Below are 27,261 nucleotides of genomic sequence, written 5' to 3' on the forward strand. Positions count from 1 at the left end.
AGAGCAACTTGTATGGTGTTTTGCACATGGGAATAATATTTTTCTTCTGGATAGAGAAGTTGAAATTTTACACCATATTTAAAGGGCTTTGCTGTAAGATGATGACTTCAGCTTTGTCAAAAAAGGTCACTCTCGTATCAAGATGTAATTTTACTCAATGACTGTAATCTGATGTGCAAACTCATGAGCACTTTTTTGTTTTGAATTTAGAATTGTAAATATAGATCAGAAGTACTATAGAGATTTTTGTTCCTAGCTTTCCCACTGTGTTTCAGGAGAACAACTGAAAGGCTTGTGTGAAACAGTCAAGGGATCTTCTCGAACTTGGCCAGACAGGAAGCATAGCACGGTGGCTAGTCACTCAGATGGGGGCAGGGGAGGGGTGTAGGGTACAGAATACCTCTGCCCCAAATCTAGCTTCTCTACCTAGTAGCTGTCTGACTCTGAGAAGGTAATTTAACTTCTCTGCACCTCAGTTTCCTCATCTACAGAGTTACGATAATAATGGTAACTAATTCCAGGGTCTGTGTGAAGATAAAATGGCTTAAGATATGTGAAGCACAAAGAAATGTAAATGAGAAGTTAAATGTTACATAAGTGTTAGTTATATAAAATACTTACATTTTAATTCTAGCTTTTTATCAAGAATACAGGGCAAAATTGTAAATCCATAACTTAAAACGTAGCTTTTATTTCCACTTAACCTATTTTTTTCTTCTTACCTATTTTAAGGCCAAGTTACAGTTGATTAAAGAAAAACTTAGAACTTTCAGACCATCAAGTGAAAGAGTACATAAATGCAAAATACTTGATATTAGCAAGTATTTAGCTAGGGCCTTCCCTTTCTTCTTTAAGTTACAGGGGGATTTTCCTTTTATTTTGTCACTTTTTCTCAGTAAGGCTAAGCCAGGGAGTTGAAGATGCGTTAGCATTAGAGTGATTCCGTCAAAAGCTATTGGGAGGAGAAACGGGAGTGTGTCATGTGTCAGGTGTGCAGGTAGGGAGGCTGTGCAGAATGGTATGTCATCTTGGTAAGGTTTTAGATGCTACATAGGGTTCATCTGGCACATCTTCAAGGGCATTGTTGATTGGAGAAACAAAAGTTAATATTATGAAATAGCATTCTTGTTTATAAATTCTGTGACAATGTAACATCCACATTTCATGTAAATTCTTAAAAAGTCTATTAATCAACTTTTGGTTGAATAAGTCTACTTTACTTCATTTCCAACTTGCAAAATTCTCAGGGGAGGCTGAAGAGGACCTGGTTAGGATTCTGGCTCAAGAGGGTCGAACTTTGAATTGAGTGACAAGAAGGAGGTAGATCCCAACTGAATGTTGTTTGGATAAAGAAGGAGGTAGATCCCAACTGAATGTTGTTTGGATAAACAGCCACAGAAGGATGAGCGGAGATAATCTGAGAGTCAAGCTCAGGAAAACCAAATACTAACAGCAAGAAATGATTGAATCCACTAGGAAAAGGGTGCTTATTTCAAATTGCTTTGAATAATATTGGGGTGGACTCAGCTTAATCTTACAGCAGGAAGATGCACGGTTAAGATGGGCTGGCCAAAATTATAAGGTTGAACTGAAAATCAACTTCTGGGGCTTCCCTGGTGGCGCAGTGGTTGAGAGTCCGCCTGCCGATGCGGGGGACATGGCTTCGTGCCCCGGTCCGGGAAGATCCCACATGCCGCGGAGTGGCTGCGCCCGTGAGCCATGGCCGCTGGGCCTGTGCGTCCGGAGCCTGTGCTCCGAGGCGGGAGAGGCCACAGAGGTGAGAGGCCCGCGTACCGGAAAAAAAAAAAAAAAAGCTCTCGACAAGAGAAGCCAGAAAACAAAGAAGCAAAGCAACAGTGTCTTCATTAGCACTAAGAAAAGCCTAAACATTGGGTTTTGAATATTAGGGTCTTATTGATCCATGATATCTTTGCCTCATTAACATGGATAATTGAAATTTGATTTTCCTCAACCAGTTTGTTTTAATCTAAAAGATCTTCTTATACCTCATCTACTTTCAGTAGTTATTCTTCTTTACTGAGTTTACTGCTCTCAGCATTCTGACAAGCTCCAAAATAATGACCTATGCTCTGTGTTGTTAAACATTCAGTCAGACAGATAGATACAGATGGATGGATATGTGTTGCACAAAGACAAGTCAGCATTATTTAATCAATGTTTGTTTGATCCTTGTAAAACGAGTATAAATGCAAGCTGCATCCCATCTGCTTTATCATCCATGTGAAGCCAACCTCATTTTTAAATCTTGATTTCTTATGTAATTGCCCCAGAATGACACAGTGTTGGGCTGCACCCCTTAGGCCTACAAGGCCTGTACTTGCCCAGCTCCAAGACCGAAGAAGGAGCCCAGGGTCAGCCACAGAGATATCAATGAATTTATATAAGCACTTAGTTTCTCTTAATCCAATTAAACAGCTCATCCACAAACCAGTCTTGGCCATGCCATTTAGACGCAGAGACATATTTCCAAGGTACACATAGACATGTATCTATACAAACAAAGAGATTTCACAGTTTTCCTGCTAGAGTTTAAAAAGGCCTCTTTGTTATTTTTTCTTCACTCTCAGAGACCAGATGATTAAAGTTCCTGAGAACCCAGGTAGATCATTTACATCTCAAAGGCACAAGAAGAGAAATACCAATTCCCTCTAGAAAGCTAACTTCCTCTTAGGGCATATGCAAAATAACAGTTTTAGAATGTCAAAAGAGTCCCATCTTGGACATTTTCAGGGATTTTCTTTCAGTTTCTAAATAGCCAATTCACTTTAAACAAATACCAGTGATAGACAGTAATACATATCATTCACTCACATTCACATGGCTCACTTTCAGAGGAACGTGAATCAACATTTAAGTTAACCTTCGCCTCAGCTGTCATCTCAGCCTCTTTGCCTTTCTTAATACAAAAACCAACAGCCAGCCCCGACCTGCGGCCACTGTTTTCCCACTCTTAACGGCGGCCAGTATCTCCACAAGGGCCTTGGGGTGTCTGTGAGAGTTCTGTGAACTCTCTCGGTGGGCCCCATTCATCAAGGCAGCCACTGCCGGGCCCCCGCATACTAGTGGACGGCCCCCCCGGGGATTTCTGCCGCAACTTTCAGGATTATCCCCACAACTTTTGGGTCCCACATGAGTGGCCGGCCACCCCGGGATCACAGCCGTAACTTTCAGGCCCCACTTGACAGTGGATGGCCCCTACAACTTGCCATTCCCCGTTCCTTCCTTCCCGACATCTCGGCGCTCACGGGAGTTTCCTCAGTCTCCTGGCCACTCCGCCAGTTGCTGGGCTGCACCCCCATGGGCCTGCCAGGCCTGTGCTTGCCCAGCTTCAAGACTGAAGAAAGAGCCCGGAGTCGGCGACAGAGACGTCAGTGGATTTATAAACGGGGGAGCTTACAGGTCAGAAGCGAGGTCCTGGAGCGACATCCCACCAAGATCAGACAGCAGACAGCAGCGGGCAGAACAGGGCGGCAGCCTTCGTGACGGGGGGAGGGGAGGTTACCACTTAAGTGGGGAATTGACTTCAGGTTGTCTTTGTTGGTTACCAGGGAAACTAGCAGAGGGGCATGCCCCTCACCGCCCCTTTGATAAGCTATCAGGTGGAGATGTTCTGATCTAAAGAGTAGAACCATCACTAGCTGGGGCCTGGGGCAAGTATGTAGGAAGGTCAGTCCTGTGAGTAGGGTGTAGGTGAAGCAGACAGTGGTCGAGCAGGGGAAGTACAGAGAGCAAGAGAACAGCCATCTTGGGTGGCCTGGTCATACACACAGGATGATCAGTTGGAAAGAAATATCATTTGGACTGATGGGATAAAGGATAGTTATGTTGAAGTCTGTTTCATAGGTTGGGCTTCTTCACTTTGCAGTGGCTTTCTGGATAGCGAAGTAGCACCGTGGCTTAGTAATTACCAGCTGTTAATCATCAGTGAGCTTTGAAATCACCCAAACCTGGGTTTGAGGCTAAATGTATGAATCTAGCTGTACGAGCAAATTACTTAACCTCCAAAATGCCTGCCACAGAGAAGTCCCTCAGTAAAATTTATTGAATTAGTCTTTCTTTACTTCAGTTTCCTTGTCTACAAAATGGAGAAAACAACAATACCTACCTCATGACATTTGTGAAAATTAAACAGGATACTGCATGTAAAGCATAATGACCTGGCAGCTATTATCATGATCCGATTACCTACAGGTCTTTATCTCTTGGGTCACATTCTAAGCCTAAACATATTAACATATGTGATATACAAGCTTATGTTTCCATTACTGGTTTTTAAACTCTTCTATGTAGGTATCAAATACAGCATGCAGACGGCTGCAAATATGTGGCAGGAGTGGAAATGAACATGAGTTCACAGTGTCTTTGAGTTGGTAGATGCAGTTTCATTAGTCTAATTAAATGCATGCCATTTACACATATGTGAGTGATCGTAATCCGAGGAACAAGGCCATCAGAGGGAGTAAGGTCTTCCACCAAAGGAGTGACTGTATATCAGTGAGCTTAGGAGCTTCTTGGGATATTTTAGAGAATGATGTGTAGGAAGCTTATGTACTCAGTCATGCTCATCAGTGTAAAGTGGATTATCAGTGGTAGTTGTACTTTCAGGATCACGTACTTAATTACTAAGCCATATGATAATGAATGTTAAAGTATTAACTAGCAATGCACTGCACATTGCAGTTTCCATAGTCCGTTCTCTAACTCCCATGTTAAAAGAAGGAATTAACTCCATGATTTCTCTTTATGAACTTTTCTCAGCAACAGTTATTCATCAGTTCAATTCATTTAAAAAACATTTGTTAAACCATTTATTGAGGCCTTTGTAGATGCAAAGACGACTAATGGTGTCTAGGTAGGATGGTGGCTAAGGACTCCAGAATTTAAGCTGAAGGTCACCCAGAGCCAGTGGAAGTTCTTAAACAGGGTCCTAACCTATCCAGGGCTGTGCTTTAGAATGTCTACTTGGGTATGAAGAATGGATTGGAGTGAGAGTTTAGCGAAGGGATTCCAATCAGACATCAGATACTGAAGGACTGGGATTGAGGGAATGATAGATTTGGGACGGATTTGAGAATTTTTTAAGGCAGGCTTGGTCATTGAATGGAGCTGCTTTGTGTGGAGAAGGCTCAAGGTTGACTTGAGAGCTGCCACCCAGGCATCTGAATGCTGCAACTCCCTTTAGCTCATGGCATACTTGGAGAGGAGTACATTCTGCAGAGGAGGTGATGAGCTTCCCTGGAAAAGCAAACTAGAAAGACCCCTAATTACATTATTCTTTAGACTCTAAGACGTGGATAATTATTTTGCTGAGTACAGTTCAATGATTGACTAGTTTATATACAGATTAGCATAGGCTAAGAAAGGAAAAAGGGTTTTATAATCCTTAGTAAATGAGAAGCTGCAATCTATACTGCTGAGAATTTTTGTATGTTTGGAGGCTTATTCATGACTGTTAATAGGCTTGACTCATTACACTTGTGAGTTTTATTACCGTGCTGAACTCTATCCATTTTAACACAAATGTGTGCATCCTTAATATTGTAACAGCTGTTGGATATATTTTAATTTCAAGTTCTACATATCCACATAAAAGCGTGGAAAATATCCAGTATCAAAAATAACTGTTAAAAATTTTATGAACATAACAAAGTGTGTTTACTTTTTAAAGAATTTCATCTGTATATAAACCTACTTTATCATTATGTCTGAAAACTTGATTTTGATCATTGAAAATCATGTTTCTATAATTACTGAACTCATATTTCCATATACCATGAAATTATGTCTTAAAAAAATGTCAGTATGCTATGATGAAAGAAAAAGTATTTTGATTTCCATAACATTGCAGGACATTAAAAAGTTCCCCAAAGTTTTATATCAAAGCCTGAATTCAGTCTCAAAATAATGGTTCTGCTTTAACCACAAAGAACTTTATATATTATTTTATATCTGTGAAATATTTATTTTAGATTATTGAACAACTTTGGTTGAACTAAGGCATCAAGGAAAGACATTAAAAATCAGAAAAAGTAAGTTTAAAATAAAGAATAAAAAGCAAACTTTGTAAACATGATAACACATAATGATAACTTAAGAAGCGATTAGATCCTATCTGCATTAGATTATAAATTAATATTCTAAGAAGATTATTTGATTTAACTGACCTCCCTTCTTTACTGTTATTCTTAACTGTTTGAATTGTACAAATTGCCTTGTGATAGTGGTCATAGTATGTTTTGGAGAAACAGACAAAATTTTAAGTTGCCCTCAAGATGTAAGCCTGCAGGTGAAGAAAGAAGAGCCTGTGCCTAGTGAATCCAGTGAATGATCAGTCAACTTAAAGAACAAGGTTAGGTCCACATAGGAAAGGGTAAGCAAGATAAAATAATGTTCACAGAACTAGAGAACTGGAAGGAATATTGAACCAAGATAACTTGGAAACTACAGCAGCAGAGAAGGAAATGGAAAAATTAAAAAAAAAAAAAAACCTGCCTCTCCACTATTAACAGAACACCTATATTGATTTCTTTTTTCCATTTGAATCAGTGTTGGTGACTATCACTGTTTTTTCCTATGATTAATCATTTCATCTTATGCTGGTTATATTAGTGTTCAGCTTCACAGCTAGGGTCGTCTTGATGAAGTGTAGCTTCAGAATTTCCTTTTTAAATCGTTTGTTACTTGTGATAAATGCCTATAATCTGATGTTATTCAGTATTGATTTTATGTATGTGTGCTGTTTTTCTTTTAAAGTCAATTGACCCTGGCCAGCAGTTCACATGGGAACATTCAAACTTGGAAGTAAACAAACCAAAGAACAGATATGCAAATGTAATCGCGTATGATCATTCCCGAGTTCTCCTCTCAGCAATAGAAGGTAAGGAAATGCAGATGTTATTTATACCTTTATTTTCATGGGTTTAAATATGTGCGTGAAAATATAGTTTTAACTAGGTGTTCAGCCATCTATGAAAATAGTTACTTAAGATTTAGGCGCTGCGGCTTCCCTGGTGGCGCAGTGGTTGAGAGTCTGCCTGCCGATGCAGGGGACGCAGGTTCGTGCCCTGGTCCGGGAAGGTCCCACACGCCGCGGAGCGGCTGGGCCCGTGAGCCATGGCCGCTGGGCCTGCGCGTCCGGAGCCTGTGCTCCGCAACGGGAGAGGCCACAACAGTGAGAGGCCCGCATAACGCAAAAAAAAAAAAAACAAGATTTAGGCGCTGCTTGTTCTCACTTTTTCTTTCTCATACAAATAAACCAATCCTTGAGCACACAATATCCTTGACTCCATGTAACACAAGGGCATTCCTCATTACCTTCTTGCTTCTACCCTGGATGAAAGATTTCATAATGCAGTTCATGCTTATATAGGGGAAGCAAATTGAGGTTGCCCATTTTACTGATGGTTGCTGATGGTTATGAATAAACAGGTGACTGTCGGAAGATGCCCATAGACTGTTACTTAAAAATGGTGAGGGGCTTGTTTGTCAATAACTCTGGATAACCACTAGGAACGGCCAAAAAGTTAGGAGTGGTGATGTGACGATCAATAAAAATTAAGCACATTAGAAATGTCTAGCTCATCTAATTTGTGGACTGCTTGGTAATCTCTCTCACAATTGTAGTAGTAAGGAGTTTATTCCAGAAGGAATGATTGCTCCTAGAAGATGAGGATTATTCCTCAAGTATACCTAGCTTCTCTGAAGGATTCAGGAGACTATTATCCATTCACCCCTTTCCAATAATGAATCCTTCTCACATGGCATATTAAAGACACTTAGGAGCTCATGTTCAGCACTCAGCATTTTGTTAGTCTTTTATGGCCATAGTAGTGCATTGGATTGCTTTCCTTAGAACGTAGTTTACAATGTCACTTAAATCCTAACCTGGACTACCGACTGCCACATACCACATTCATCCTCACTGGCATTCAGAAGAGCTTTGTGGCTTCTTCATACTTGAAAGGTCACTGCTTACCCTCTTCCAGATGTTTTATAAAACATAAAATAATACCAGCTTCAGACCTGGACCTTTTTAGTACCTTAACAGTTGAAACAGTTTCATCTATAGCTGTTCAAGTACCTTTCCCTTTTTTCTGCTTCCGAAATCTATGATGACCACCACTTTATCTCATAACTCTGACCAAGTCCTACCTGCCTCCCTAGTATCCAAAGTTAATTTGAAAGTGAGACTCTGCTTAGAAGCTTTCCCAGTCAGCACCAATTTTGGAGGAATAAGAACGACCTTGTGGCATTTGAGCAAGTCCATACCTCAGTCCCCGTTTCTCAAAATGGTATTATGTGGCATAGATATATTTTGTAAAATTCTCACAATCGATTTTACTTTTGCTGTTGGAAAATGGCTTAATCCCTTTTTGAGCCAATTCAAGATGCTAGGTGTTCAGGAGTTAACTTTTTTCCATATTGAAAAAATTGATCAGTTTTATCAGAGTTCCCCCAATGCTAGTTCAAGCAGGATAGCGTCAAATAGGTAGTTGCTTCTTTTGAGGTCCTGTTTAAAAACTGTAAATGGTATATGTGGATGATTAGCATATAGGGTTTACATTTTACCTATCTCCCATCTTAAAATGTAAAAAACTATAGTAGCAATTTCTTGTCTCAAGTCTCTTAAATCATATGCAGAGTAAATAAGAAAGTAAACCAAGTCACACATAGAGGAGAGAAATCTTTTTTGTCATGAGTGAAGCAAGGTAAATTATAAAAATAAAATAAGTGAATGTAAATTGAGAACCCAGTTGGCATGATCTTGGCTAGAGAACTTGTCATTCTGCCTTTGCTGTATTGTAGCATCGTTTCCACTCAGAATTAGGTCATTCGGTACTACCACTTCCGTGTACTTTTCCCTGCTTTGTCATTATTTTCCTTAACCTGTTATTTTCCACCACCTTAACAGTAAAGTGTGTCGAAGGACAAAGAATCTGCCTCCTTGTACCTTTATTATGATAGTTGGAAACTATGTACATTTCATTCCTATGCTATTTTTACAGTATAAGAGCCAAAGCAGTTGAATCACACTAAAACCTGCCTTTTTATAGCTCTGTGCCCATAAATACACCCTAAATCTAGAGATGACCTAGAAAACAAAAGTTTTTCAATTTTAAGTGTTGTGCAAAAGGTTAGAAGCATTTAATTGAAGCTTATGGGCTATACAGAAAGCTGTAATCTAGATTACAGCCATGAACAGCATTTTGTCTTTGACTAAGCCCTAGCCAGTAGATATTTAAGGGGAAAAGCAATCATCCTGTATCTTAAACACAGAAAAAATACCAGCAACTGGAACCACAGAAGCACTAACTGAGGCTTCTCCTATAAAGGGAGCTTTGATAACACAGAGCCAGATTTTTAAAGTATATTAAAATGTTAAGTGACTTCATGCGCAATTTATAAAATGTAACGTGCTTGTTTTAGGTTCTACCCGCGGTGATAACTTACATGACTGTGGTTAAATGTTTTATTTGGGGCGTTTTTGTTGTCGTCCTTCTCTCAGTGGTCTGATCACTCTCTTCATTTTACTTTGCAGAGTGATCTGATGGCATTACAGAAAAAACTGGGTGTTGCCACAGTGACTCGTGTTGTCTTTATCTTGGTTTAATAGAGCAAAACTTTTAACATACTTCCACTGAAAGATGACAAGGGAAAAACTTAAAAGAATCAGGAACTGCATATGGGCACCAACGTGCTTACTGAACCCCTTGAAAATAGTGACACTTCATGACGTGTTTCCGAATGACAATTATTTTATGTATGCTGGGGAAAATGCAGAATAAATTCAAGAGAGTCCTAATTACAAAATGCTCACAATTGTTGAATTAGAGAGTAAGCAGTATGAAAATACAATTGAATTTTTGACCAATGCAGTTACTGTTGGGATCCCAACATGTTTAAGCAGTTCTTAAGAGAGAATAGTAATTCCTGAAAAAAAAGGGATGATGGGATTTATTTTAATGATTTAAGATAAATGTTGTCAAAGAAGACTAAATGGAAACTAATATTTACATGTGAATAAAATAATATGCTTAATCTTATAGATGCCAAAGCTGTCCAGAAAGTATACTTTTATTAAAGTACAAAGAGAGAAATGGACAAACCAAAAGATGAAAAGCAAGTTTGGGTCACAGCTCTGTCACTAAGTAATGTAACCTTGACTTCTCTGAGTATCAGTTTCCCCAGCGCTAATGTCTTTTACTTTTGAGTTCTCTAATACGAGTTAGCTCTATGTAGTTTTCATATCAACTGTCTCATTTACTGTACTCACAACAGTCTGATGAAGCAACACTATAAATATTTTGATACAGATAGGTATCCATGTTTAGAGATGAGAAAACTGGAGCTCAAACAGAGAATCAGCCCTGACTGTCTCAGTGTAAAAGGTGAACAATTAATATAGCTTAAATTAGAATTGAGCTCTTCTGATTCCTCAATCCAGGCTTCCATAGGCCCACATCACTCACACTGCTTTCCTACTGATACAGGACGTGACCGTAACTAAGTAGCTTAGCATGGATCCGAACACCCAGCCTTGCCTTTTTACCTAAAAAGTCCATTTTATCATTTGGTATCATGGATAACACGAACTTCACATTAAATATTTCATTTCCCTCTTTATGGCCTAACTTTTCTGAGGCAGTGACACAAAAGGGGGAATCATCAGTGACCCAAACGCATCAGAGTCCTACAATTGCAGAACATTACATCTGTCCCTCACAGGTGATCTACTTAGCGCAAATATCTTTTTATATATCTTCAACTTCTTATAAACTCAGGAATATCAATTAGTGGTAGATTATTAATTGTACTGCCTTGTAACTATCAAAAATTCAATCAAACTATTACAGTCCTAGATAAAAAAAGTTTTGTTTTGTTTTGTTTGTAAAATAGAATTACTCTTCACTGCTGCCAGTACTACATTTCTATTAGTAGGACTTTAATTAACATTTCACTTTAAAAGTCATGTTGGCATGGAACTTTTTAAAATCGTTGGCCAGGCCTAAATATAGAGCAAAATTCAAAACCCTCCTTTTAAATTCGACAACAAAGACAAGACGTTATGATAGACATGACTGTCTTGGTATTTACCATGTGTTGGGCATCATGTCATAGATTTTTATACACAGTGTATAAAATCATGTATAGTTGTTATTTATAGTGTTCAGAACAACCTCAAATGCTAGTTGTTATCATCCAATTTAATAGACAAGGAAACTGTTAAACTTTAAAAAGTCAAGTAACTTGTTTATAATCATTAGCTAGTTACTGGCAGAGCCAAATTTTAACATGAGTCAGTTGGACTCAAGAAGCCTCTCCTCTCCAATAGGTCACTTAAGACTGTAGCCACCTTTGAATCATACTGGCCGAGCCTATACATATCAACCTAATTCAAAAACTGCCTTTTTGGCTGGGATGACTGTCTAGGAATTTTGAAATATACATTGTGAAACACTTACGATAGAAATCTTAGAGCCAGAGGTCTTCAACTGTGTTCTTAGACTTCCGTCAAAGTGAATTTTTCCAAAGAACAAGCGATATATAAATGGCTTTCTGGTGGATTTTTTTTTATTTGTTTAATATTACTTTTTGAGGTATCTTAGGAAGAATACGAAATAAGAAGACAGAAACTAAATCCCAGTTTTAGCAGCTATGTGACCTTGGGCATGTAACTTAGTTCAGTTAACCCTTTGGGGGGAGCTTGTTCCTTCTGAGAATCTGATGAACATTTTAAATCCCACTTGCAAAGAAAAGGCACCTACACACTTTATCTGCATACTAATATCATAGAGTTCACAGACATACAATCTCTTTGCAAGCCCATTCTCCAGTTTAGGGCCCCCTGACTTTGGGTCTTTTGTTCTGGTTCTTCCTAAAATGAGAATGTATAAGATCCTTCCTGCTACTCCGAAAATTCTGAAGGTTGATTCTAAATCCAGGGATCATAGATAAATATTAAATCTTGGACATTAAGAGATTACTCTTTTGAGGGGAAAAAAAAGCCCCACGCATTTAATCCAGAGGGTTTACTCAAATAGAATTATTGGCTGGTATGTGTCTCTCCTACTGCGCCAGGTTCAAATGGTCTTATCTAAAAGAGTTAGAAATGACAACGAATAAAGCGCTTCATGCCATATGCGTTTTTTAACACCAGTGCTTGTTAATCTGATAAAGGCAGCTTAGTAAAATATGGGTTTGTTTTATTTTTTTCTAGTTTTGGGGGAATATATTTAGTTTCAAACCATAAATATGTTTATTCACTTCATCTCTATAATGAAGAGGTACCTTCCTACAAGGGCCTGTGTATCTTTCAAGAACTACTTTCCTATTAAATCATCTTGCTTCTGAAGAGATTGTTTGGACGAGTTACTGTGCCTTGGTTTCCTCATCTGTGCAATAGAATTAATAGTAATACCTGCTTCCTGGAATTATTAGGAGGATTTAATGAATTAATGCATGTAAAGCCTTTAGATGAGTGTTTGGCACAAAGAAAATGCCTAATAAATATTGGGAACTATTAAAGTTATCATTGCTGTTATGAATTGTGTTACTACTATTGATAGATCCTTTTATCCACAGATGGAATTTCTTTTGTATATGATCTATGGGAAAATTAATAATATCCAAATGAGAAAGCTGCATATATTTGCAGCAGTCTGTGGAGCAGAAGAAAATATTGGTGCTTGATACATGGAAACGAGACCTATAATAGCATTACAAATTTCAACAAGAGGAAGAATGTGTTCTTTTAAATGGAAATCCAAAATGTATCGTCTGCTGTTTGATTTATGTAATAGGAGCAACTCAAGACAACTCCAACTGTAAATAATATAGATGATGTTACAACAACTTCATTATCTGTGAGATGCACAATTTAGCACCTTTAAAATGAGGAAGCAGCTCACAGAATCACTGCCCCTAAGATAAATCTAAATTTAAAAAGTAAAGAGAAGAAACTACTGATATTCCCCTGTACTATCGGTTCACCATCTGCCACTACACTTGTGCTCTACGTTTAAGTCCTGTCTTAGCTTCTTCTGTATAGTGTTGAAAGGTAAATCTCTACCGATTTGTTTAAAACAGCGGTCAGCACATGGTAACATTCTCCAGTTTCACATCTTATCCATGCTGTGAGTTATCTTTTCTTTTTCAACAGGCCATATCTAATAACCTGATATATTTTCAGTAAGTAAAAACAAACAAAAACAAACACAGGAAAATCAGTTAATACCATCTAGCCAACATTTTCTAATAAGCGTTTAATTATAGTGAATATAAATGTTCCATATGAAGCAGTAACATTAAAGAATTAAAATTGTTTTCCTCAGTAAAGAATAGCTGTCATGATATTTCCCACATTGACTCAATAAATATGATTCCTTTTCCTCCCTCTTGGTTCATTCTCTCATTCTCTCTCTCTTTCTCTTTCCTCTCTCCCCCAATCCCAGACACTAATGACTAATCTGTGGGCACCTGTTGTTTGTTTTATTTTGCTCTTGAAATTCTATTTAAACTACTGAAGGAAGTTGGTTAGAATACATGCCTCATCTTAAAAAAAAAAAAAAAAACAAGGCTAAATCTCATCCCATTATTGGTTGAGTTCATTTTTCTCACATTGTTCAGAACATCAAATGCTGAGTTAGCTCAATTTCTCTAACATTTTCAGTTTTCAAGTTAATTCTTTTTTTTTTAACATCGTAATTGGAGTATAATTGCTTTACAATGGTGTGTTAGTTTCTGCTTTATAACAAAGTGAATCAGCTATACATATACATTTATCCCCATATCCCCTCCGTCTTGTGCCTCCCTCCCACCCTCCCTATCCCACCCCTATAGGTGGTCACAAAGCACCCAGCTGATCTCCCTGTGCTATGTGGCTGCTTCCCACTAGCTATCTATTTTACATTTGGTAGTGTATATATGTCCATGCCACTCTCTATTTAAATGGCATCTCTCTCCTGCATGCAGCAGAGCAAGTGGTGTGGGGATCTGTTATTCCCCAGCTCCTACCTCAGCCTGCACCTGTGGTGCTTCTTACCTAGAAAAGAGAAAAAGCATTTTTAAGGGATGGCTAGTTGTGTTGGTTTTTTCCTTTACTCTTGTTCCCAGGAAGCTAATCAAAGGGTAACTCAGAAAGCTCTATGAGTTTCTTTTTATCTCCATTTCTCTAGCTCAGTTATTGGGATTTTCTTTTCATTTGTATTGTACATCTATGCAGATTGTGCTAATGAATCTACACTTCATTACTCTGATGCTGCAGAGAAACCTAAGCCATCTGCGGAATGGCTCTGTTTTTAGAATATAGGCACAGGTTGTACGTGGTTGGGAAGTTAAAAAATAATTATTTTTGTCCTCTCCGTTAATTTTTTTTAATATAGGAATCAGGAAGGGGCCTTCCAGATTTGGAATTACTTTTTGTCAGTAGAGTATTTACGAATGACTAGGCTTATTTCATTTCTGTTTATCACATCGATCATAAGAATAAGTAGCATCCACTGGTATTTTAGATATTTCAAATGCATTGACTCATTTGACTCTCACAGGGGTTTTGGGTAAGGAGGTTATGAAAGTGCTGCTTGTATTTTAGGATATATATATGAGGGGACTGGGGCTCTGAGAGTTTCCTACAGACAGAGCTCCTGTCGTCATACTCTGCATTTCATTTTGACTACTTCATTGCTGAATAAAGCCCTACAATAATTGCATCCTTATTAACATAAGCTAAGTAGACCAAAACTCTGTGACTTGGCTGAAAAGGCATGCTTCAGTGGCCCAAAGTCTGCTTTATATTTCAGGGCAAAGTGCCCCCTAACCAGAAATCAGTTCCCTCTGTCAGAAGTGCTGATAAGTCCCCAACACGTGTAGCTAATCTTAGAATGCATTCAAAGACAATCCAATCGCCCACATCCTTCGCTGTAGCCACTCTCATAACCCAGCCTCCTCAGCAGTGCTGAGGAATAGAAAACCAGAGAGCAGAGGACGGAGAACATCGCGAGGGTGGAGGCTGGGTTCACAAGCTCTTTGAAAGGTATCCCTTCCATTAACTCACTGTGGTGATGAGCTGCAGTGCCCACAGAGCAACGCACACTTCTAAAACAAATTGTCCTACATACGGTAGAAACATGGAGGGTCACTTGCCAAACTGCAGTCACATCCGGGGAAACTTTAGCAGATAATACACCGTGCCTTTGCAAGAAGCATTAGTTTTTTCTGGTATGTTGCGAAGAGAATCCTTCATTTTGCTAGTTCTAATGCAGCTGTGGGTGGCTGCTATGGTGTAAGTGAAGGAGAAAGCAGGCCTGGGTCCCTTGAAATCAAATAAATTTTCTAGTAAGTTATTATTGGATTTCATTTTTCTATTTTCTGTTCTCTAGTTTTGCCATTGTCAGCAAACAAAGTAAACATTTTTTTCTGCATTGTGGGTAGTAAAAATTACAATCTAGGTCTTAACTGGAAATTCGTTGTTGTTGGAGTTTTTCTTTTTATTTGTGGATTGAAGTGGTGGAGATGTTATTTACTAAATAAAAGATAGCTTTTGTGCTCTAGTGGATCCCGAGTACTTCCATCTTACAACAGGGAATAAACTGGCTTACTAAAAAAACAATTTCTTTTTGACACAAACTTCACAGAGCGTTTGCAGAGTGAAAGGAAACAAAAGTGCTGGAGTTTTGATGCCACACTGTAAGTTGGAACAGAGTCAGCCAGTGAACTGGAGGTCTATCTCCAGCTCTGTAATGCTGTAGTAGTTTGTCTTCTGGAGCCCTGGATGGCATTCTCCCTTCCCTCTAATGCTGCCTCTTACTGATTCTCGCCTCCACAATTCAAGGAAAGCTGCTTTTTCTGAATAGACTGCGTACTAGCCTAGTCCTACCCCCTCCTCTTGTTTTTGAATTTGTTTATTTTTTTATCCCACCAGGTTCTAATCAAGATTTGAAGTATCACTCACACCAAAAAAATCTCAGCACATCAGAGGTAGAAGCAATAGGAATCAGCTTGAACGATCATCAGAGCATGTTCCTACCTAATCTGAGAGCCACAAAGCCTCTATTTATCTTAAAATCTTCACAGAGATTTCTGAATCCAAGAAGGTTAAGAATACCACAGAGAGACATCTTATTTTAGAACTCAAAGGGACTTGAGGGAATCAATTTGTCCAACGCACCTTGTTTAGCAGATAAGCAGTCATAGGTCTGGACAAGTTGAACGGACTGCCCAAATGTCAAAGAGCAACCTACCAGCATGCTGCCCTAGACTGGAGTTCTGGTTTCCCGGTCAGTTTCTCTAAAGCCTTAGCATGTGCTTAGTATTGTTCCAAGAGGCACATATGACTTACCCCCCAGTGTGGGGTGACACAAAAGTACACACTTACCCCTTATGATTACTTAATTTCACATCAATAAAATAATTCGTGTACTATCTTGGGTCCTCCTTTTTTCACTTAACATCAGCGCTAAGGCCTTCATTATTAAATTTTTATAATTCTAAACACCTCTCAACAAGAGAAATCTTTTCAAATCAAATTATCTGCTGACCTGAAAAAGCTAATGCAAAGCGAGTTGTTTATTTTTTTTAACTGGACCCACATGACCCAATTAGTTCTCATAAAATTAACAAGGGGAAATAAAAACTTATTTTAACCCAGGCATGACAAAACAGCTCAGATAGTGTATTCTTTGACATTTCAACATGCTTTCGAGGTTTTAAAGCATTTCTCAGTATGAGTTAATTATTCATCACGAATATTCTTTCAAACCTAGTAGCTTTATCTTTCCGAGGATTCCTCTCCTTTTGTTAATATTCAAACACACAGGGGAACATTATTATGAAGCCCTAAAGTGTTAGTCCCATGCTTAAATGAAGCAAAATGGCATTACCCCTGCATGTTGAACTCATGATAAATTCTCACTTTTTCAGACAGAAAAACAGGGGAGCCCAAACTTCATGTCCAGGCTAAGTTTTCCACTGAAAGCTGTAACTGGCAATTCCCAGTGAATAAAACGAAAGCCTAAACCTGGCCCATCCCTGTTTGAAGAGCTGTTTGCTATGGCTCACTGTGCATGAAGAACACAGAAGCCCAGTTCTACCAATCATTCACCTCATCACAATATCTGTTAAAGCCTTGAGTTTTATAGCTCTTAGTTTGCCCAAAACACAAAGACCCAGTATAAAGCATGTAAGTAATAATTTTAAGCACCAGAAGAAATAACAGTCCATTAACTGATGAAATAGACTATAACACAGGAATGGGGAATATTGTGGGGTACAATATAAAGTCAAGATCTAGCCTCAGTATTCTCACTTATAAGATTAGAATGATAAACAATTATTATTGGTGTTGGAACTGTTTACGTGACTTATTAATTGGAGAATACACGTGAAACAATACATAGGAAATCATGAAAACTTACTTTTATAAATGAAGTAAAGCCATGGATGCCTAGGAAGAGCAAGTTTTAGATCTAAGCTGTTTCTCTTGGACAATGACATTAAGACCAACTGTCCAAGAGACAGTCCTACAGCAGGGCCAATCCTAAGATTTTGCCTATGATGAGCTTCAGACATGTTTTTTATGCTCTTGTTATTTTAATAACTCCTGCCCCTCAAAAAAAAAAAAAAAAGGCAAGGCACACCGTTACCATAGTTTTGGACGAAAGTCTCCTTGACTCCAAGGAATAAAAGGAATCAGCTAATTTATAGTAATCCTATATTCTTTCAGTTCTGCATTTTAACTTAGATTTCGATTCATCATAGCCCCAGAATTCAGTTAATTCTCACACACTCCTCTTGGATCAGTAGTGCATGCTGATTAGCGTTGCATTAGTGGAAAGCCAGCATACTATTTTTTTTTTCCATTGGGATTGATTGAAAAATTGTTCTAAATATATCGCATTGAAAATTGAGGTCTCATCTACTTGAAATACACTGCTCTTTAATTTCAGATTCTGATATGGGGTTAATATTTTTTAGAAGGGCAAGCCACCACCATTTCTCAGATCTTTTCTCATTCCTCTTTCTACACAGCTTGTTATGTTGGGTTGTATGAATATAGGACACATTAGGCCTTAGAGCTTCTAGAGAACATAGCCATCTCTCACATCTCCACATTGCAAAAGACATATGAGAGAACTTACTGGAAGTGTCTTTTTGCCAGAGTGTGTAAAGGGATTTGCCAGGAGGCTTTTATTCCAGGTACTACCTCCTCACAGACAAGTGTCAAAATAGAAGAGGAGCCTCACACTATTTTCAGGATATAAATTTGAGCCTAACAATTAGCTCTCCTAGGTATTCAATTATTGTTTTCAATTCTCTTCTTTCCAGAATATCAAGTCCCAAATTCTTAAAGTTATTTGGTGATACAGTATGGATCCCAGGTGCCTAATAGTTTTCAGGCAGAATTTTTGTATTTTTATCCCTGGAAAATGCAACCATTATTCAGTATCAACCTATTCCCCCTAAAATATAACGACTTATTGTTCAAACTTGAGCAATATGTCAAAAACCAATTCATTACATAATAACTGATTAAAATTTATGCAAGAATATAGGATAAGTCTGATTCCCCTCCTTTAGATATGAGTCTCACACCCACCTCCTCTGTCCTCAGATGTGTTGTTCAGATACATTAGTTATCATCCTTGATGAGAGAAAAATGGCATAGTGCCCAGCTGATGCATTTTCTGAGTCATTAAACCAGATTTCTCCATTTTTGAGTTTTCTTGGAAAAAAGTTTTCTGTATTTTGGTAGCGGAGTGAGGCTCTTAGCCAGAATTCTTTCTATCAATTCTCTAATGTTAACTGCTAAATTAAATTATTTAAAGTGGGCTTTTCCTGTATTATAATATAGACTCATTGGTGGCTCAGAACCAAATCCTGTGGACGTGTAGATGTGCGTGCTTCCCCAGTGGTTGTAACCTGAGGACTTTATTTAAACTGTCCTTTGAATCTACAGTAATTTGGTGTCAGGGAGGAATAGGATCTTTATCGACAAAGGGCTGCCAGAACCCCAACTGCTTCTTGAGTAGCTATAATAGATGAATAATGTTACAACCAACCGTGCATTTCAGTTTTTGCTCAAAAGGCTTTTCACTAATGCTGGTGGTATTCCATATCCATGTATTCATCTTGGAGCCCAGCAGTTTCCATCTGACTTTCATTACTTTTTCTTGAGAGGATCAGTTTTACAACTGGAATCAGAAAAGCAGTCAAAGTAATTGCAAGTGGCAATCAGTGAAATAGAGTAATCTTAGCTTGGGAACATATGTTCCATTATAAAGAAAATATTCTTTTTTTTTTTTTTTAATAAATCCAAGACTAATATTTTCCCAGAGTAAGAAGGGACCATGTACAGGTTCTATTGCTACCTCCCTGTAAAGTGTTTGTTCCCCTTCAGGGATAGGCAACTCATTACCTCTGGAGGAAATCTATCCCCTTTCTGATTCTGACTTTTATTATACTGGAGATGAAATTCATCTCTCTGTAGTTACATCCTTCAGAACTAAAAGACTTGGGTCTCAACATAGTAAACTTCAACCTCTCTTCAGACACTTATGGGCAGCTCTTATCTCCAACCCCTATCTTTTTGCCAGGTTATAATATATATTCCTTTCTCATAAGGAATAGCTTTGATTTCCTTAATCATTCCAGCCACTCTTCTTGAAAGAAACTCAAACGTCCCCCCTATACCCCTTTTAAAGCTGTTGTGCTGAAGGAAAATTAGACTTTTAATCAGAATATCTGTATTACATTACAGCTGTGCTACTTATTAAATGTTAGAACGGAAGCACAAAATTTGCTCTTTTTGTCACTAGGGATAGCAAAGGTGAATAAAAGAGATGTGGTCTAGAGGCACATAAAACAAGCAATAAGCAAGTTAACAAACAACTAAATATGTAATTTCAATGTGTAATAAGTCATATAAAGAGTTGCCAAGAGGGTTCTTAGGTCCCAGGGTATCGAGGGCAGGCCTTCTGAGATGGAGGCTGAGTGTTTTCCGATGGGAACGAGGCAGAGAGTGTTGTAGGATGTGGGAGGGTACTAAGCTAGCAATGTTTTCTAACAAAGTCAGCGTCTAGAAGCAGGCCAGCGTCTAGAGTTTAGAAAGCGAGGAGGTGAGTGGGACAAGATGAGTCTGGAGAGGTACAGAGTTTAGCCTTTGTTTAGTACAGAGTTTAGCCAGAGTGTAGCCATTGTTGAGAGTTTGGATTTTATTTAAAGTACAAGGGGAAGCCATTGTTGGCTTTGAAGAAGAGACATTACAGCGTCTGAAATATATTTTTAAAAATTGCTCTCATACTAGATAGAGAACAGACTGCAAAGGACAAAGCAGAAGCGGAACCACCAATTAGGAGGCAGTTGTCATAATCCAAGGAGAGATTTCATGTGATACAACAACCCGTTGAGGTTTAAACGAGAAGCAGTACCCTACAGAGGTTAAGACACAGATGTAGCAGACTGCCTGCCTATGATTAAACCAGACTCCACCAGCGTCAGCAAGCTCTGTGCACCTCGGTTTCCACCTCTGTGAAAGGAAGATCATGACAGAACTTCACAGAGTTGTGAGGATTAAAAGAGTTTATATATGAGTTTCCTCTCAGCTAAATCTGGAAAGAATTTTTCACTGTTATGACATGTTCCACCCTATATTGCATTTATTTTAGTTGGTTTTTGTCCAGAAACGAAGAAGAGAATGAGTGAGGAAAGTGACCAGATAATTGTTTATCCTCCTTTGCAAGCTATATTTTTCTGATGCAATGGAGAAAACAGCGTGTGAGAGAAAAGGCATTCTATGGACAATTGGTTGTGTTTTTCTTTCTTTGGAGTCCACTTTGTCACATGATAAATACAAACATTGCATTACTCTAACGTAATGGTCCCAATAAGACCTATTTTTGATCTTGTTTAAAACCCAAACTTTAATATAGTGTGACTCCTCTTAATATAACATTGTCATTAGGGCATGTCCCAGGCTGTTTTCTCTTGTGATATGTTCACCCCATTGAATAACACTCCTTGTTTTACAGGAATCCCAGGAAGTGACTATGTGAATGCTAACTACATAGATGGCTATAGGAAACAAAATGCCTATATTGCAACACAGGGATCTCTCCCCGAAACATTTGGGGACTTTTGGAGAATGATATGGGAACAACGGAGTGCCACAGTTGTTATGATGACAAAACTAGAAGAACGATCCAGGGTAAGGATGAATATCTACCTTCTCCCTTTCAAAATCTTCCCTCAGATAGTTCCTGCATTGCATATTTCATTCTGGTCAGAATCTAACCTGTCTTTAAGCTTTGACTTTGTAATAGACACTAATTGTGAATGAGCATCAACAGCTTAGATTAAACCATCCTTTGACATTCTTTTGCATCTTTCAAAAAGGAAATTCTCTCATGTTATGATGTGTGTGATCGGTAAAAGAAGAAAACAGCACTCAAAGAAGTAGACAACTTGGTCAGAAAAAATAAATATTAACTTGGACATCTTTGTAAAATCCACATTGAACAAGAACACACAGACTATGGGGGAGAATCTCACCATATACACTTCCCAATATTTTCAACTTTTTCTTTCTCATAATCTGCAGTGTAAAACCTAAAATTCTGTGAAAGAGGCTCTTTTTAGAAATTATTCAAATTAGCATAAATTAAGTCAGGGCAGCCAAAAAAATGATGTTGGTTAATACACTGCTGAGAAAACACATAAATGTGTAGAGGGCATTTTGTTAGTTTAGCCTTCTCCAAAATGAATAGATTTTAATAATGGAGTCATTGCTTAGTAAGGTCCAAGAAAGGAGTTTTATTCATCATATGGGTCCAATATTATGGAGCATGGCACATTAGTTAAATGCTCTTGATTTGCAAAACTAGAACATAATGGGTAAGCAGGATGCCATATTCCCAAGTGAATATGCCAAGTGAATATCGTAGCCATCTGATGAGAATGAATCTGTAACCTTGAGAATTTAAGGAACAAGTGAGTCTCTGACAAATCACTGAAGACAGCACATACTCTCACTGTATGGGGCCTTCGGGGCAGAGTTTGAAACCACTGGTAGAGGGCTCGTTCACTGGGGTCACAGTACTATCAGAAAGGATATTTAGAAGGAAGCCAAAGCCCAGCTCCCCATTTGTTGTGTGACAGTTGAGATTTTTCCAATGTTGTCCTAAGCTCAATACATGGCAGTTTCTCTTAGCCCCAGTATGTATATGAGAGAGGAGTTGTAAGCTGCTCAGGAGATTCATAAGGGAAAAGCTCAGACTTAGGAAAATATAAAAAGTCCCAGCTGTTACCTTAAAGCTGGGAAATCAATAGATACAGTGCACAACTTGTTTAGCAAACCTAAAAAGCAATCAGGTCTTTTCAAAATGTGAATTCTACAGAAATATTGAAATATTGTCTGAAAAGAATTTAGATAAAAACTTTGATGGCTGCGAAGACATCCCTGTGTTATACTTTACATGCAAATGCCATTCAAAATGGATGCAAATAGATCCATTATTGACTTGTACTCAGGGTAACCCCTATCTAGCAAGCCCTTGCTTTAAAAACAATCCCCCACCCAAATAATTATTGGATATAATCGTTAATCGTTCTAACAATGCCTAACATGTATTGGATACATTGATATTTTACAACAACCCATGAGATAAACACTTCTGTGATTTCCACTTTATATATGAGTAAGGCCAGGACATTCCAGAAGGTCACCTAAGCTCATTCAGTTACCAAGGTCAGAGTGAGGAATTGAAGACAGTCTGTCTCCACAACATCTGTGCTTACCCACCAGGCCGTACTGTCTGTTAACACTTCTGTGAAGCGGAGACAGCTGAACTGTTATATTACAGCACACATGTAAATCCAAGCTACTCTGACTGTTCCGCCTGGAGATGCTGGCTGGTAACAAGCAGTCATTTGCAAAAGCTGTTTTCAGTAAAACACACATTTTTATCTTGACACTGCAGGCCTTCATTAAGCCATGCACAGAAACTTGTTTTGAAATAACCGAATGGAATTCTGCCCCTTTTCTCCCTAATTGCTTCTAATAATAAAATTAGTTCTCACTGGCCCCACTGCCAGTGCAACATCTGATGGTAATGAGCAATTCTTGGCAGAAGGCATTGTGACTTAAATACCTACAGTTTATCTTTATGTTGCAGGCTACCTTTTTTTCCCACCTCAGACAGAGCAACTTATTTGGAAGTTACTAAATGAGCCTCTGTTTGCTCTCTTCATTTAATTACTCTTTGCTCTTGCAAGTTAGCTTTCTCCTTTGTTAAATGACCTGAGGAGGCCAAGTAAAGTGCTGTCTTGTGATTTTTATTCTGCGGTGGTTCAGCCTATACCCAAACTTATGATGACGTGCATAAGCCAATATTTAGAAATCTCAGCCATCATCAACCTAATCATACAAATGAACCCTGACCCCCAAGGCCCAAAAAGGCATTTGTTCTCCAGTCTAGAACACTTGAGAATAAGGGACCAAATGCCCTAGAGAGAGCTAACAAAGCCCTGGTCCTTCAAATTATCTCACCCTGTCTTCATCTTCCTGCCTCACATCCTCCACTCCACCTTTCCCCTGTCCACTTGCTGTTTCCACCGAAGTCCCAGGGAGGAAGCGGAAAGCATTCCTGGATTCTCAAAACAAGAACACAGATTAAATTTTGCTATAAAAACAGTGTTATAAATAGTGGTTAGTTGTTGCTGAAATATACAGCTCCATACTTGGGGAACTTTGTGAGTTATGTGGGCTGACCTGGGGACTCAATTCCCAACAGCCAAATTCAAAGTAGACATAGGAACTAGCCTGGCTTTACTTAGAAACAGCCTGTAGTCCCTCTTATAAAGAGAGGAGGTCCAGGTAGTTTACACAAATCACCTCTCCAAGGGCTGAAGCTTGAAATTTCATTATTTGGATGAAGGCTCAGGTTCCTGAAATAATATTCATCCCCTTGGCTTGTTGAAAAAAAGAGGTGTGTGTGTGTGTGTGCGCGCATAAACACTTCTGTGTATTACAAGTAGGCAGGAATACCTGTTAACTGGAGTGGGAAAGAGAAAGGAAAAGGAAAGGGAAGAGAAGATAGCATGATATTACACAGAACTCCCTGGGGACACCACCACTAGCGGAAGCTACCTGACATAGTTCCAGGTAGGGGTGCCTTGCAGTCAAATGTCTGTGTTTAGATCCCGACTTTAGTGCATACTAGCTATGAGACATTGGGCGAGCTGCGGGACCCCTCAAAGTCTCCTTTCTCCTTTTTCGATTACGTGAAAGGGTTATGGTTATTGTGAGTATTGCCTGAGACAAGGAATGTGACACGGTGGCTCAGTGAGTCTACACTACTATTTTTTGGTTGAGATAGAGAAGTTGGAGGCTTTACCATTATAACTTTAGTCTCCCCTAAAGCTGGCTTCCAAATAATTCAATTTTTGTTCCCAAATGAAATGAGTTTGTTTCTCTATGGTTGACAATGAATCCTAACCAAACTTAGAGTCACTGCACATGGCGAAATGTGCCCACTGTCCCCAGGATGGCACAACCATGCATCCTAGTCAAGAGGAGAGTGTAGCTCAGAACATGGGGTTCTCCTGCACTTGCCTTTGACAGAATCTCCCGAATGGAGACCCTGACACAGGGAATGTGTTAATCAGTCTGCAAAAAGACCACAATAGAACATTCTGGCTGCTACTTTCACATATCTTGAAGAATACAGTATGAAAATAGTGAGTAATGTCAACACGAGTTACATGTAGTAATAATTATCACTAAATATAATATATTCTTGATACCATATTTCCTTCTGGTTCGGTTTTTCATTCTCCTTCCTCATTCTTTTTTATTTGGTGATGCTAGGGAACTCTCCCTTTAAAACCTACCTCCTGTGTTTTCCACCCTCTTCTGTACCAAGGCTCACCCTCACCATCTCTCTGTGGTTGATACAGCAGCAGGGCTTGTAACCTTTGCTGAGTTAGAATAGTTCACTCAAGCAAAAGGATACTGGGTTCATTAGCATGTGTTAGACATTTCACTGGTCTTTTGTTAGAGAATTGACCCTTTTTAGGGTTTGGAGGGCTAAAGAAGCCCTTTACAAGTGTGAGGTATGGCTTAGGGCTTAAGGTGGCCATTTGAAAACTTAGGTTCTTTGATTTTTCAAATGCCATCACTCTCCCTCAAATGTGGCCTTGAAGGAATCCCAAACTTAAATCAGGAGACTATTTCCACGGTTGTACATTCACCACTTATCAACCCTGAAGAGAATATGTGTAAGTTGAATATTTTCTTTGAGTTTCATTAGAATGAATATATATATATATATATATATATAAAGCTAAAAACTAGAGATTTTGAAGGTAAAATTTGATTGCTGCCTGAAAATGCACAGATCAGTTTAAAGCCTTGTATACTGTTTGACATGAGGTACGGTTAGTGGGTTTTATTCCACAGTTTCCATCTTTTTTGCCAAATCCTCTCAAGTTCTGCAGAGTTCATTGATTCTGCAGCGAGTCATTCTTCTGACCCAGAATGTGGTCTCTAATTGTTTCCATGTTTCATAACATGCCAATAAGCACATGAATTGGTTTGGGCAACCACATGGAGGGAAGAAAAAGTTCGGAAAAAATGAAGCACCGGTAGGAGAGCAAAATGTATACAGCTGGGATTTCCACTCCAAGGGTGTTATTTGTGGGCAACTGGGACACATGGTTGGCAAGCCTCACTTGAAGAATTGGAGTCTCTGAGGTAGGATTTGCCAAGGTGATTCCTGGTCCAGGAAGCTCTATTATTTAGTGGGTGATTGTTCACTTTTTTTTTTTTCCTTTATCTATCTGTTTTTTGCTGTTTCTCTTCAACTTTGTTTCCCATCTTGAGGTATACAAGACAGAGGGAACGTGTACACCTGTGGCTGACAAATTCTTGAGCAGCCTTGATTAGTGTTAGAGGGTGAAATGGCTTCACCGAGGTTAAGGGATAGTTGGCTTTCACTTGTCTTCCCAGCCTGCCTTCAGTCAGTTCCCATAGTTGACACTTATTGTTGATTCATGTCTTGCAAGTTTTATAGTGGGAGTTGATTCACTTAAAGAGCGATTATTGTGGTGGTACTTACTGCTATAAATGTCAAGGATGGGAGTGAAATTTTGACACCCAAAAAATGGGACATGATTTGAACTGTCATCCAATGTGGACCACATTGATTAGTGGTAAAAGCATAGAATTAGAAGTGAAGAAGTCTATACTTGGTTTCCCAACTCTCTAAATCCCATCTTCTGTTCCCAAGTAGAGAACCAGACAACCCAGTTGATGGCATCCATTGCTAGAGCAGATCAAATGTCCTGTGCATCATGACTTACCTTAGGCCAGGAACAGGAAAATCCCTGCTCCAGTAAATATGGTTGTTTGTACTAATGAATGGAGGTTAGATGCTGTCAAGCCCAAAGGGACCAGGCTGGCATTAACTACACTATGGTAATAGTTTAGGGAGTTAAACTTGATGCTTGGCCAGTGGAGCATTTCTGACCTAAAGATCACTCACTCTTCCTGTGTCCTCTCCATTCCTCGAATGTCACCATAGTAAATTTACCCCAACAGAGAGTGACAGTGAGCTGGAGACATAGTCACACTTGCTTCTGTGGCTGAAGGCAATTCTGGGCAAAAAACAGCAAAAAAGGAGATTTTGATCAAACGTTTTCTTGTTTTTCTGTAAAACAAATCTTGAGATTCTTTTCAGATTATGAGGTCCTTTTGGGTTAAAAGTTGGCAGAATCCCGTTGAAGATTATAAATGGCAGTGTTATTGTTTTCATTGCCGTTATCGGTTTTGGAAGGCCCAGCCTTGGCCAGTGGCAGACTAATTCTTGGCCCCTCTGGTTTGTCAAGGTTCGGTAAGTTTAATGGAGAGCAAATGCTTTCCAAATGCCAGGTCTGTGTCCTTTTCCAAATAGAACTGGAAGTGCCAAAGGCCTTGAACATTTAATTTCTCAAACTGCAGCCTAAAGCACTGCCTATCTAGGGCAACAGAAACTGCTTTTTCCTTAAGCAACTGTAGGGATGGCAGTGCAAACACTGCCTTTGAAGTCTGCCTGATGTATGGGATTGTTTTTGAAAAGTGGTGGATACTTAATGTATATAGGACACTGGCAACAAAAAGAATGATACTCATGTTGGCAACCTAAAGGATGTTTGGGTCCTTATCTGGCAAGTTCCACACTTTTGGTTTTCTCTTGTCAACAGACACAGTGT

General features: G+C 38.9%; 1 protein-coding gene across 10 annotated transcripts in view; it reads left to right on the forward strand.

Moving 5' to 3' along the window:
* PTPRD (protein tyrosine phosphatase receptor type D) overlaps positions 1–27,261 on the forward strand; it is a 2,000,866-nt gene that overhangs the window by 1,918,374 nt on the left and 55,231 nt on the right. For all 10 annotated transcript variants that reach the window (XM_029201877.1, XM_029201881.1, XM_029201880.1 and 7 more), the window contains 2 exons: positions 6,775–6,898; positions 21,045–21,220. In XM_029201877.1, the coding sequence (XP_029057710.1) occupies positions 6,775–6,898; positions 21,045–21,220 (300 nt within the window). The remainder of the gene's footprint in view (positions 1–6,774; positions 6,899–21,044; positions 21,221–27,261) is intronic.

This window comes from Monodon monoceros, unplaced genomic scaffold (assembly GCF_005190385.1).
Source record: "Monodon monoceros isolate NGI ecotype Baffin Bay Population unplaced genomic scaffold, NGI_Narwhal_1 Super_Scaffold_5, whole genome shotgun sequence".
In the NCBI taxonomy this organism is placed as follows: Eukaryota; Metazoa; Chordata; class Mammalia; order Artiodactyla; family Monodontidae; genus Monodon; species Monodon monoceros.